The sequence below is a fragment of the Emys orbicularis genome, chromosome 4, assembly GCF_028017835.1.
Source record: "Emys orbicularis isolate rEmyOrb1 chromosome 4, rEmyOrb1.hap1, whole genome shotgun sequence".
Taxonomy (NCBI): Eukaryota; Metazoa; Chordata; order Testudines; family Emydidae; genus Emys; species Emys orbicularis.
In genome coordinates this window covers 107,191,686-107,204,119 of record NC_088686.1, presented here as the reverse complement: position 1 = coordinate 107,204,119, position 12,434 = coordinate 107,191,686, and the positions used below count along the sequence as shown (strand labels likewise).

The 12,434-nt window shown below is 42.9% G+C and overlaps 1 protein-coding gene across 1 annotated transcript in view; it reads left to right on the top strand.

Moving 5' to 3' along the window:
• Positions 1-12,434, top strand: part of LOC135877391 (NACHT, LRR and PYD domains-containing protein 3-like) — a 184,214-nt gene that overhangs the window by 27,395 nt on the left and 144,385 nt on the right. The window contains exons 4-5 of the mRNA XM_065402819.1: positions 3,933-3,944; positions 4,122-4,292. Of these exons, the coding sequence (XP_065258891.1) occupies positions 3,933-3,944; positions 4,122-4,292 (183 nt within the window). The remainder of the gene's footprint in view (positions 1-3,932; positions 3,945-4,121; positions 4,293-12,434) is intronic.

The following is a 12,434-nucleotide window of genomic DNA, read 5'->3' as shown; positions in this document are numbered from 1 at the left end:
CAGACTGACTGCTTCCCCTTAGCACTCTTCATTGCCTTCATTTTTACTTTGATATATTGCAATATTTCCAGCCTCTAGGAAATCTTAAGGGTATGAGATCAAGCTCCCAGTGCTATTTATTGTTTCTAAATCACAGAAGGGGAAGCTAAAAAAAGTGAGAAGAGATGGAGCAGAGAAATTGGGTAGTGCAGCTTGCAGTCATGGGGATATATTTCTATCTGCCAGTAAATAAGAATGGCACATCCTAGATTGCTTTTTACCTTAGTTCTGATTTGATTTTAAATACCACTAAGGAGCTTTAACAGTGGCCCTGCATTAATTTGCGAATGGCCTTGTATTAATTTGTCAGTGTCAAAGATGATCCCTGTATCTGGTCAAGAGTGTGGGGTTTTATTTTTTCCCCATCTGCACATGTAAAGAAGTTTCCAACCTTTCCTTTCAGATGCAGATCTAACCACAATTCTGGAGGTCTTTATCACCTTGAGATTGAATTACTGCAGTGTGCTCTGTTTGGGATCATACAAGATAATTCAGAAACTTCAGCTAGGGTAGACTGTAGATGCCTATTTATAAAGTGGTACATTGACACATTTGTGCTATATTGTCCACACTGGTTTCCTACTGATTTTATGCAAAATGTAGAGATCCCCTTTTCATCTATAAAACCTTAAATGGAATGGGTGATGGCTACCTGAGAAACCACATCTCTTCCTATGCAATATGGCAGCAGATGTAATTAGCTGAAGTACTCACCTAACTCTGCCCAGCCCAGTGGTTTGAGCATTGACCTGCTAAATCCACAGTTGTGCGTTCAATCCTTCAAGGGGCCACTTCTGGGGCAAAAATCAGTACTTGGTAGTGAAGGCAGGGGGTTGGACTTGATGACTTTTCAGGGTCCCTTCCAGCTCTATGCGATAGGTATATCTCCAAATATATTAACCCCTCATTTTCAGCCCCACCCCAGAGTCCTCATCCTACCCTGAGGCCCCCCCCCCATATTCCTCAGGCCCACCCCATTAATTTTATGTGCACTAATATGGAGGTGATTTATCACACATCTCCTCTATATTGGTGTACATAACAAGATTAATTCCACATATGGGTGGGGAAAATTATTGGGAACACTGATGGTGACAGTAGTTGTTTGTAGGTTTTCTAAGTCCTCTTACTCTCCTTCATCAGCCTAGAAGATTAAGGATCAGAGTCATAAGTGGAGGCTGAGTTTTCCTCTAGTGTTTCTAGAATTCCTCTTTTGCAAAGGGGCAGAATTCTGAGGAGGAGGGGGTCATGTTATCCCTGATGGCCACAGAGCTGAAGATATAATAACAAAAACATTTTATAAATAGGGGGTAGGTGTCTTCTTGTCTGCCTAGCTTCATAAAAATTGCAGAAAGAAAAACTGTTCTCACATCAGTACTGTCTACAAATGATGACAATTTTTTTTTTTTTGGCATTATATGGTACAGTCTCACATTGTTGTATGATTACAGACTTTTGCTTTAACAAAAGGGAAAAAAAGTATGGGAAAATGCATACAATATATCACCTGGGTCTAAGTATTTCCCAAACTTTCAAAAACAGTACTATTTTGAGTAAATAGCTGCTTTATCAATCATATTTAGAAGATTTATTCCACTTTTGGTGAAAATAAAACATTGTTTTTTATGGGTGTGGGCTGGTAATCTAGTGAAAATAAAGGGTTTTCCGTGCTGTTTCAAATGTAAATCTGCACGTAAACTTAATCATGGAGCTGCTAATGCAGTCACGTGGTTTTGATGTATCCCCGTCTCTTTACAATGCATCACAATATGACATATTAGCAAGCCGTCCTAGTACCAAATTCGAGATGGAAACAATGAATGCTCTTGTAATTTTGATAGAACACAATTTTGCCCTTGAAATGTATGGTACATTTTTAAAATACTGGAAATGGCACCTGACATTTCAAAAACATCTGAGTCAGTCCAACCTTCCCCCTCCCCCAACCACCACACTCACACACACTAGAGTTCCCTCACTTCTAGGAAACCCATTTTGAATTTTTGTTTTCCCTTCCAACTGCTCTTCAAATGTTTGCTTGGGTCTGGTCTGGTCAGTAGTTAGATCTTTTTGAATTCTTCCTACACATTTCAGCAAATCACAATAGGTATCATGGTGAGAAGCCTCATCAGTAGCTCAGGCCCTAATGTTTAATACCCAATTGGTAAGTAGCTCTTCCTTATGAGTCTCAACCATGAGAAAAATAGGGGGGGAAAAGAGGTCATGTTGGTTAAAAAATATGGGTGCCCTTCTGATACTGAGAAACACGAGGGACTAAGCACAGCTCTACGTAAGAGAAAGGATGGTCGTGTAATTAAATTGCTGGAACAAAACTCAGAGTCTCTGTGTGACTTTGGGGAAGTCATTCAATCTCTTATGGGTCTCAATTCTCCATTTGAATAATGACAATAAAATATTTCCTTTCCCTACCTTTTACCTGTCTGGTCTATTTAGATTGTAGGATCCTCAGGGCAGTGACTTTCTGTGTGTAGCGTTGCTCCTTCTTCTAGCACCAGTGTCCTGTTCTGACACCAGCGTTACCCTCAGCCAAGTGGTGGCAGGTGTCCAGCACCTTTCAGATCAGAGGAGAAATCGGTGACAGGGAGTCTGGGTAAACTCTGAAACTTGTCATATTTACATTTATTCATCTGTTTTGGAATGAGAGGGTCAAACAGCAGAGGCTCCTCTTCCAGAGATCTGAGCCCAGCACCAAATTCCCGAAGAGAATCTCTGCCTCCAGAATGGACTCTAATCAGCACCCAGAGCGAAGAATAAACTCCCGTACTGTTGGCACAGCTGCCTCCTTCCCAAAGCTTACCCCTGACACCACTCCTCATTTGGGGAGTGTCTCTCTTTTTTTATCCCAGTTGGGTCCTTCTTTCCCTTCATGTGTCTTCTCCCCAGTTTGGAGCCTTTTTCTCCTCAACTTCTCATTTGTCTTTCCCCTTTTTTACCTTTAAATGTTGTGGAGCTCTTCTCCATTGCTTTATCAAGAACACCTTCTCCCCACCTCCCCAGGCTAGGGCTTATCTCCATAGTTTCCCACATTGCTCTACCATGATGACTGAACCTGGGAGTCCCCCAGGGAGTGGGGGCTTCTCCCCCTAATACAAATTCTCTCTGAAACATTAGGACTTCCCTCCCCATTTGGCGGAGCGACCATATTTTGAAGGTGACTGTAGTGATGGAGGAGGCCGTGCAGGTGACAGTTGTGATGGGTGGGGTGTCTCTACATGTGTGTAAGATTTGGCAGCTGTCAGGGGTGCAGAGGGTTCCCCATGAGCCCTGGAGGTAGGGCGGAGTGGCAGTATGTGACAGCCATGCTGGGGGCTGGTCATTGAGATGCACATGGTCATAGCCAGACTGCTGCCATAGTTTCACACTCTGCTGGCTGGCAGCTCCCCCTGGAGCCCAGACTCTGCAGGGGGGATGCAGAATCCAGTAGAAAATTTCTGTTGTAATAACCCCATCAGAGTTTCTGGAAAAGACCCTGCCAACAGGGTCACATGGTCGCCCTCCTCTCAGGGGCTCTTCTTCCCCAAACTTTGTGGATCCCCTGGTTGTGGGGCTGTTCTCCTCTTTGTCTTCCAATCTCCCCACCCTTTGGTCCCTGGTCTCAGTGGAAGGTGGGTGTGATGCTGCCAGTGCTGGGCCTCACAGCTGCCTCCCCTTCCCAGGCCCGAGGCTCAGAGCTGGGGGTAGAGACAGGAGATGTCTGTGTCCTGCAGGGTAGCAGCAGAGCCAGTGCTGGGGTCATGGAGGGGCAGGAGCTCCCAGCTCCACCTGCTCTGAGCCTGGCCTAGGTGTACAGGGAGGAGCCTGCTCTGATTAGGTTACACCATTCCAGGGCTGATCAGTGCCAAGTCTAATCTGATTGGCTGAGAGCTGGGTAGGTGGGACTTAGGGTGTTCAGATGGCTGCCCCTTAAATTCTGGTTGGTCAGTGGAAAGGGTGAGGGGCGGTGCTTAGTGAGGAAGTCTTACCTAGAACCTTGGCTGGTGGGCGGGGCTGCCTCTCAGAACAGCTGTGATGAGCCCAGTTCACATTGTGATCCCCCTTCTCTGTGTTTTTCTCTCCTGCAGATTGGAGTGGTGTCATCTCTCAGACGCTGGCTGCGGGGGTCTCGCCGCTATTCTCAGAACCACCCAGAGCTTGACAGAGCTGAAACTGCCTGATAATAAACTGGGAGATGCTGGAGTGCGGCTGCTGTGTGAGGGACTGAAACACCCGAACTGCAAACTGCAGACACTGGAGTAAGTAACATTTGTCCTCCTCTGTGTACTTACAGGTGTCCTCTGTGTAAAGTGCTTGACACATTGAGAGATGGTAAAGGGGAGCAGAAGATTTTTTTCCTCTCTTTTACACTCAGATGTTTCTCGGGGATTGTCACCTCGTTACCCCCTGCCTACAGTAAGAGGGGGTCTTACTAGTAGTAGCTGGTTGTCAATTCCCTTGCACCACCAGCCTTTCACTCACTCAAGCACTCTCCTCTGGGCTTATGCCAGACCCAGCTTTGCCTTCCAGGCTGAGAAGAGGGGCACCCTAATCACGAAATCACTGATTCATTCTCCTGTGATATCCAGCCCCTGACTCTGGTTACTCACAGAAGTACCAGAATCTCTACACCCAAAGATGTAGTGTACCCCAATTTATCAGAGTTACCTTCAATCACTGCTCCTGTGAGCCACACAGCACTTGTGAACACTTATAATAAAAGCAGAAGTAGGTTTATTTATAAAAGAATAAAGAATTATCCAAGAAAGAAAGAAGGTGATGGGAACAACTGGTTGTAATGCAAAACAAGATCCTAAAGTGTGAACCTGGGTTTACCCTTGTCAGTTGTTATCTGTCCTATCTAATTGTTGCCGGCACAGAGGGCCCGAGGACAGCAACAGCGGGGTTCGTTGGCCGGTGTGCTTTGCACCAATGAACACACCAGGGTGGAGAAGCAAACAAAGTTTATTTGAGATCTCCAAGTGGTGCAAGGAGACAGGCAAGTCTCAGATCAAGCACACTAGCAAAAACAGTTTTCCTCTCTTTATACATTTTACAACTAAGCCCCCCCTCTCTTCCCCCCCTCTCCTCTACCCCTCCCTTTCCTCCCCCTCCCCTCTCTACCGAAGGCATGTTTATACATTTAAGCCGTTAAATCATTCTGGGGCTATAAGTCTAGTTTGTTAGTAACTTCTCTCTAAACTGTTATCTGGTCCTGTTCCCCTTGATTTATTACCTCTTCTCCAGCTAGAAACATGCAGGCCTCATCATTATCGCTTGGTACCTGGTATGAGGGGGGTTGTAACTGATAACTGGCTGTTTACACATTCCATGCATCTAGCTTTCGAGGTCGATTAGAGTTAAACATGGAAGGAGTTTGGTTCATCTAGGCCTAGTGCAGGAAGGCTTCATTGACACTTGTGGTTTTCCACCCTCATGAGTTACCTAGGGTTATGCCTAATGACACCAACATAATGAACTAGGTTTTTCCCACAAAGTTCAGTCAGTTTCAGAACTAGCTGGTTTTATAAGAACCAGGATCCAAATATTCAGGACAGCCCCCCGAACTCCTCAAGGCTTTCTTTACTAAATACAGCGTGCCTTTTCCTACACTCTGTTTTACTGAAAATCTTCATTTGCTATATTCATAGCAGGGAAATCCCCTGCCTGTTGTCATGTTCCTTTTCACCTTCAAGTGGTTTTGATCATTTGCTATCTTCTTTGATGCTTTTCCATTGAATTTTATGGGATGTGGCAAGGGTAGGCAACACAGCTTTTTGTAGATACATTACATGTTATACTTGATGATTAAATATCCTGTAAGATGTGTTTGGTGTATTGAGCTTTTCCGGTCTGAGGTGAGAGCTGTTTGCAAAGAACAGTGGACCCTTTGCCAAGTTTCAGAGTAGCAGCCGTGTTAGTCTGTATCCGCAAAAAGAACAGGAGTACTTGTGGCACCTTAGAGACTAACAAATTTATTAGAGCATAAGCTTTCGTGGGCTACAACCCACAGGGCTCTCTGTGTCACACCAACCCAGTTTTTTTTCTCTTATTCTTTGTCTTTCCTCTTATTACACCAACTCCACCTCATGCTGATCCTGGTGTTCTTCCTGGCAAAGGCTTTACATAGGTGATCTTGCATTTTGCTTTGACCATGGCCAGGCCAGGGCTCCCACTGATCCCCTCTCAGAAGGCCTTCTACAGCTGAGTTCTGGCTCTTGATAACCACTCTGCTCTAATGCCCAAGAGTCTGAATCTAGGCATCTCCAGTGAGATTGTCCCTGTGGAGCACAGTTGAGACTGTCTGCTACAGGCCGTTGGCCTTGGCATCAACAGCACAACTCTGCACAGCCGCACACAAATGTGCGTACATCACCTTTGCTGTTTATCCTGCTCAGAGGAAATACAATGATATATTTTCCACCACCACATCCCTCTGCACTGTTTTAGCACAAGCACTTACAAAGCAGCTGCAGTTGTGCAATGAGTCTATGGACTGCATGGAGAACCCCCAGGAATATCCTTCCTTTGGGCCCAGAACACTCATATCTCTAGCTCCTATAGGAAAAAAGGATAGAGAGAAACTGAGTTTAGCTACTAATCAAACAAAACAACTGAAAAAATAACAACATTTAAACTAACAAGCAAACTCTGTCTAAAAAACTAACAAACATGATTGAAGAAATGAATTAAAAGAAAAAAATCCACCTCCTCACCGCCAGGAGCACCAACACCTAAAGTTGCTGTTGCTCTTCATGATCCACGAGGACTTTGAATTTAGTCTGGAAGGGAATGGAAAACCAACTGATTTTGTGAAGCATCAGAGAGAGGAGCTCGTATCAGCCACTGTTGCTTAAAAAAGGATCTGCTGCCATCTGAATGTGGTACTTATCTCCCCCACAGGGAGAGTGACTTGTGTCAGTCTAACAATATTCATTGAAGTCTAGCCAATTGCTTGGCAACACTTGTGGTTCAATATTAAAAGTATTTAAGAGACCATATAACCACGTTTAGCTTAGCTTATTAGTAAGGGACAAAACAGTACAATATGAAAAGGAGGCGTACATACACTCCTTGTGGGAAGCAATTAATGTCGCAGCACGTTCATCTCACACAGAAGTTGTGCTTCAAAAATATGCACCCAAGATAGCACAGCATGGTTATTGACAAGTTAGAAAGCACTGAATATGTCACCCAGGACTAGAATTCACCAGACAGCTTTTTAATTTTTCTTCTTGTATCATGATGTATCTTTCTCTTTCTTTAAAATACTACATTACAAGAGCTACGAATGCACTATCCAACCTCTATTAGGATGTACAATGGATGTATCATGCCTTTGATCGGTTTTATATTTTCTAATATCAAAAGCTACGTTTTGTCTTGTAGAGAACATATATTTGAAGTGAAGCTGGAAGTGCTACCTCCTATTATGATAGCCTGACACTTTCATCAGTAGATCCTGTTTTCTGTTGCTTATAACTTTGCTAACCTTAACCATACTGGCTTAAATTTTCCATGCTGGGTGTCTGCTTCAAGCTGGATATTTTTGTGAAATTTCAGCCTTATGGTTCATCCATTTTCATCCATAGGCTAGGGAAACACACTGTTTCCCCCAAGTAATTCTGGTGAACTTTTCAGTGAGAAACTCTATCATCCCCATGCTTTAGAGCAGGAACTTGAAATTGGCAGGGGGGAGCATTTGGGCCAGGGATGTGCCTATTTCTGTTCTAATGAAAATCTGCCCCAATTTTCAAAGTTATAAGCATTTGAAAAATCTCAGTGCTGATGCTCAGTGGAAACTTATTTCAGCTTTGCAGCTACAATCTCCAAAGGTCCCTTCTTCACTGAGAGTGCTCTACCTCTAACTCTTCAGCAAGCATGCTCTACCCTGGGGCTCCAGAGGGCTGAGTCAGCCCTGACTGGGACTGGTGGGAAAATTGGATTGGATTGGGGGATCCTGACTTCCGTCTTGAGAGGTGGGGTATGTGCTGGGACAGATTCCCACCCTAGTCAGGAAGAGGTTAAAGAGCTCCTTTGGGCCTATTCAGCCCCAACCTGGCACACCTGTAAAACCTATTGCACCTGGAGAGGGGTGGCTTCTTGAAAGGGAGGATTGAAGCCCAGTGCAGGGTGGAATTCAGAGGGAAGCAGAACTAGCGCGCCCCTGCTCCACCAAGCACGGGCTGCTCACCAAGGAACCTGCAGAAGAGATTCTGCTGCCTGAACCGTCTGGAGAGGCAGAGGAACCACCTTTACACTGCTTTGCTTTTCATTAGAGCCTAGGCCTTTTTTTATCCTGGGAACACCTGGATGGCCTGCCAATCCTGACATCCTCCCGGGGGAGCAGCATAAGGACCTCGCTATTAATAAACTCTTTCACCGGTTTTGCCGTAAAGGGCCCATCCAACTTACTCATTGAATCCATGGCGAGACATGGTGATCAGGCACGACTCTACCCTGGGATCCTGTTCGTGATGCCAGATGTTAGAGATGGAAAGAAGGAGCAGGAAGAACCCAGAAGTGGATCTGAGTAAACAGACTCATTTATTGCAGTACTTGTTCCCCTTGACCCAGTTGTCGAGTAAGCAACGTGGTTAGCTACATTGCATGCTTTTATCTAATACCCCCCAAACCCTTATTTAGTAATATGAACACCTATATAATGAATATTAATAACTATGTACTGAATATAATTATACCTGCCCCTGTTTCCTGTTTACAGTATTATGCATATTGTGCAGGTGCTGTTACAATACTTATAGTTCCAAATCCCCTTAAGCAGCAGCTTACAGGGGGGGAACCAAGACCACATGGCCCTGAACACGTTTATGTAGCTGGGAAAAAGAAGGGAGAGGAGCGATAACACTACTTCACACAAAGGATATTCTTTAGACAGCAACATTTCTTATGCAGCTGCAACACTTATCTATCCTTAACCAGCAAAAGGGGGGGGGGGACACAGGTAGCAAACTTTATCTGTCAAGCAAGGGATAGTGCTTGCTAGTGCCATACTACCCTATTACCATGGTAATGGTTACCCAGGTCTTTACTTAACCCTTACAAACCCCAACAATATCATCTCTCTGTTCAATGGTTAAGGTTTTTAAGGCAGACCTACTTAATAATCAGAGTATCTCTTGGGCTTTGCTTTGGACTACAGCCGCCAGAAGCCCTCATTCAGGGAAGAAACCAAGACCACAGAGCTGGGTCTCAGCAAATTCAGCCTTAACTTGTCGCAATTGAGTGTTCTACTCAGAATGCTGCTTGAGGGCACTAGAGGGTGGCACTGGGATTACAGACAAGAGAAAAGCTTTAGGAATTTTAAAAAATGTTGTCATGGGGCATTGGTACTGAAGTGCTTTGAGATTAACTGATCCTAAAATTGCAGCTGCTTGGTTATGGGTGGGGGTTCTCCTAATGGACATTTGCTTTGAAAGGACTGAGTAAAACATGACACAACTCTGCCCATGGAGAGACAAATGCTGGCTGTTGTGTCTGGTGGTGTATTCTAGCTCTACTCATTTCTGACCATAACGTGTTCATGAAATTGAAGAGCTGTAAGCCATATTACAGAATCCACTATGCAAAGAACCTCCTAGTGTTGCTAATTCTTGCTATTTTATTGCGAGGTTTATAATACTTAGTGGGGTTTTTATTCCACCTCAGCTCCTGGAGTCATGAATATTTGAGAATTTCAGCTTAAATGTTTATTTATAATTATGTTTCTAGGCCCTCAAGGTTGTGGAGAAAAGATTAAAAATGTGAACCATGTGTAACTTACACGCTCAGGAACTAGAAGGCTAAGAAAAAGAAACACAAAAGCATGAATTTTGATCATGATTTTGGGGGCCTGACTCATGACTTGTGAACGTCTGTAATTGGCAATACTGCCTATATGTCAGAAAATAATTATGACTTTGCAAAAGTACTTATACATGAGGAAGAAAGGCCCAGAAAGGAGCTTCTTGTGCTTTCAAGGGCATCTATTAGTAGTGAAATCAGGGAGATGCAAAGATGAGTTTGGTTCCAATATGACGCATTTCCAAAACAACCTTTGAGAAGGTCAGACGAGAAACAAAAAATGACGAACCTTCCAGCAGCATGACAAGGTAATTGTAGACGGACGGCCAAAGGAAAAATCCCTGGTGTCCCCATTATAGAACCATATTGGTACAACATATAGTGTACATCAGGGGTGTTGGAAAGAATGACGTGAGACCACGTTATCTAAAACCTAAAAAACTAGAATATCATGAGAGCCCCAACACAGCAGTGCCTGATTCCCCTGGAACGGGTGATGGGCAGTACCACCAACCATGAGCACACTTTGTTTCAATTTCCCATTCCCTCAGGCTCAGTCTCTCGCCACAACCCCCTGCAGCCCAGGCACTGGGGGAGAAGAAGCCCATTCCAATTTACTTAATAATAATAATAATTAATAATAATTAATAATAATAGAGATGAAATTGCTGCACATGGTGGGATTCTATACAAAGAACATTGGCCCAATGCCACACATTATGACATTAAAAATGCCAAGCATAACCCACAGCTGTAAGTGTCAATGTGGGGTTATTTGACAAATTTCCCATGGGGCCAATTTGATTTTAGAGCTGAAATCTGACAAATAGATTAGCCAAGTTGATAAGTGTTGTAGCCAATGTTGGCAATGAATTTAAATAGGAGAGCCTCTTTTTTTTTTTTTTTTTTTTTTTTTTGGAGTCCAGGGAGCATTAGCACACTAATTTTAATGCTAGATGCTTTTCAGGTCAGCTTTTACCTTGGACAGTATTTCTCAGATCAGGACACATGGGGCTCTTAACTGACCAACAGTTTATTAATTCTCCCTGAGCCACTTATGTATATATACTTCATCAGTCAGGTATAGATACACAAATACTCTAGGCATGTACTGAACACAAAGAACACATGCAGTCTTGCAGTCTTGCAAGTGGTTAACATAGACCAGCACTGAGGTCCAGCAACTATATCAGGGAGCAAAACAAATCACCGTTTCTTATTACATCTACTTATAATCATTAGTTACCAATTCTTTATTCCCACTAACACATTTATCCCACGAATAAGCTTTCAATTGTCTTAAGGCACGTTTACTAATACGATGCCTGCTAGTGCTATTTAAAGTGTATTTAAAGTGTGAAAGGGACAGGATTAAAATCTCAAAATCTTGAAGCTTTATTTTGAGGTTCTTCTTTGGCCAGTATACTTGGTTTTAAAAAGGAGAAACATGCAGATAACATTATTTAGTAAAAATCCATAATATGGTTAATTGAGGGCTTACTAAAAAGAGTGTACATGCAGCACGATAACATTCAGTTTATCTATATCTATATCTATATCTAATTGTGTATATCATATATATATATATATCACTGTTTTCTTTAAATAAATAAATAAATAAATATAATCTCTGAAATTAAACTTCACTGCTTCTTCTTCTCAGTCCTGGTAGCCCTAGGACGGGGAGAGTTGGTCTGTGGGGCTTCTTAGTCCTGCAGCTTCTTCAATGGATTTAGCAACTCTGGGGTCTCTCACAGTGACCTCAGTCTTATATACCCTGATTGCAGAACTCATTGGCCAGGGCTATTCTCTGATTTTCTGTTGGACAATTGAGCTGTCTGTGTTCAGAGAGAATGGCAAGTGTGGATCTCCAGTAGGTGGTGTCAATGTATAACAAATCTCCCAGAACCTTTTCTTAGTCAAAGGGATCTTATATTTAATTCATTTCAAAGACTGAAGTTCATTATTATCTCAAACTCTCAACTGAAATTACTTTCTCTTTAAGGAATTTCTTTTAATGTTCCAAAGTTATACCCTGATAAGGTGCTTATCTCTTTCAAAATTCCTTTGTCCTTTGTTCATACTACTTCTATAGTGCAGCAATCATTTAGAAAGAAAACAAAAATCCCTTATAGTTCCTAGTCTGTACATTCTTTGGTTACATCTAATACCTTTCATTTCACATCTTTCAGGGCTTATAGTAGAACACAAGGCATGACATGAGAGGAATAACATAGATTTTATATATTTATGTGTATGTATATAAATATTCTTATGGTGTACAAATGTAGAGCTTCTAATTCAGGGTGAAAGACACATTGAAGGAACAAATTATCTATGGTATGTTTGATTTATACGGGAGAGAAATGTGAAACTACAATTTGGGATGAAAATATGTGAATTGGACTTCTTTGGGGAATCAAGAGATTTGACCCATATATATATCTTTCTGTTTTATGGGTTCATAGCTGGTTATGTCTAGTTTGGTGTAATGAGGAGGGCAGGACTGCCCCTGGAAGTTTTTAATGAGAGTTCAGAATCCAGAGAGGGAGGAGTCCAGAATCCAGAGAGGGAGCCAGAGGCAGAGCAGAACTGGG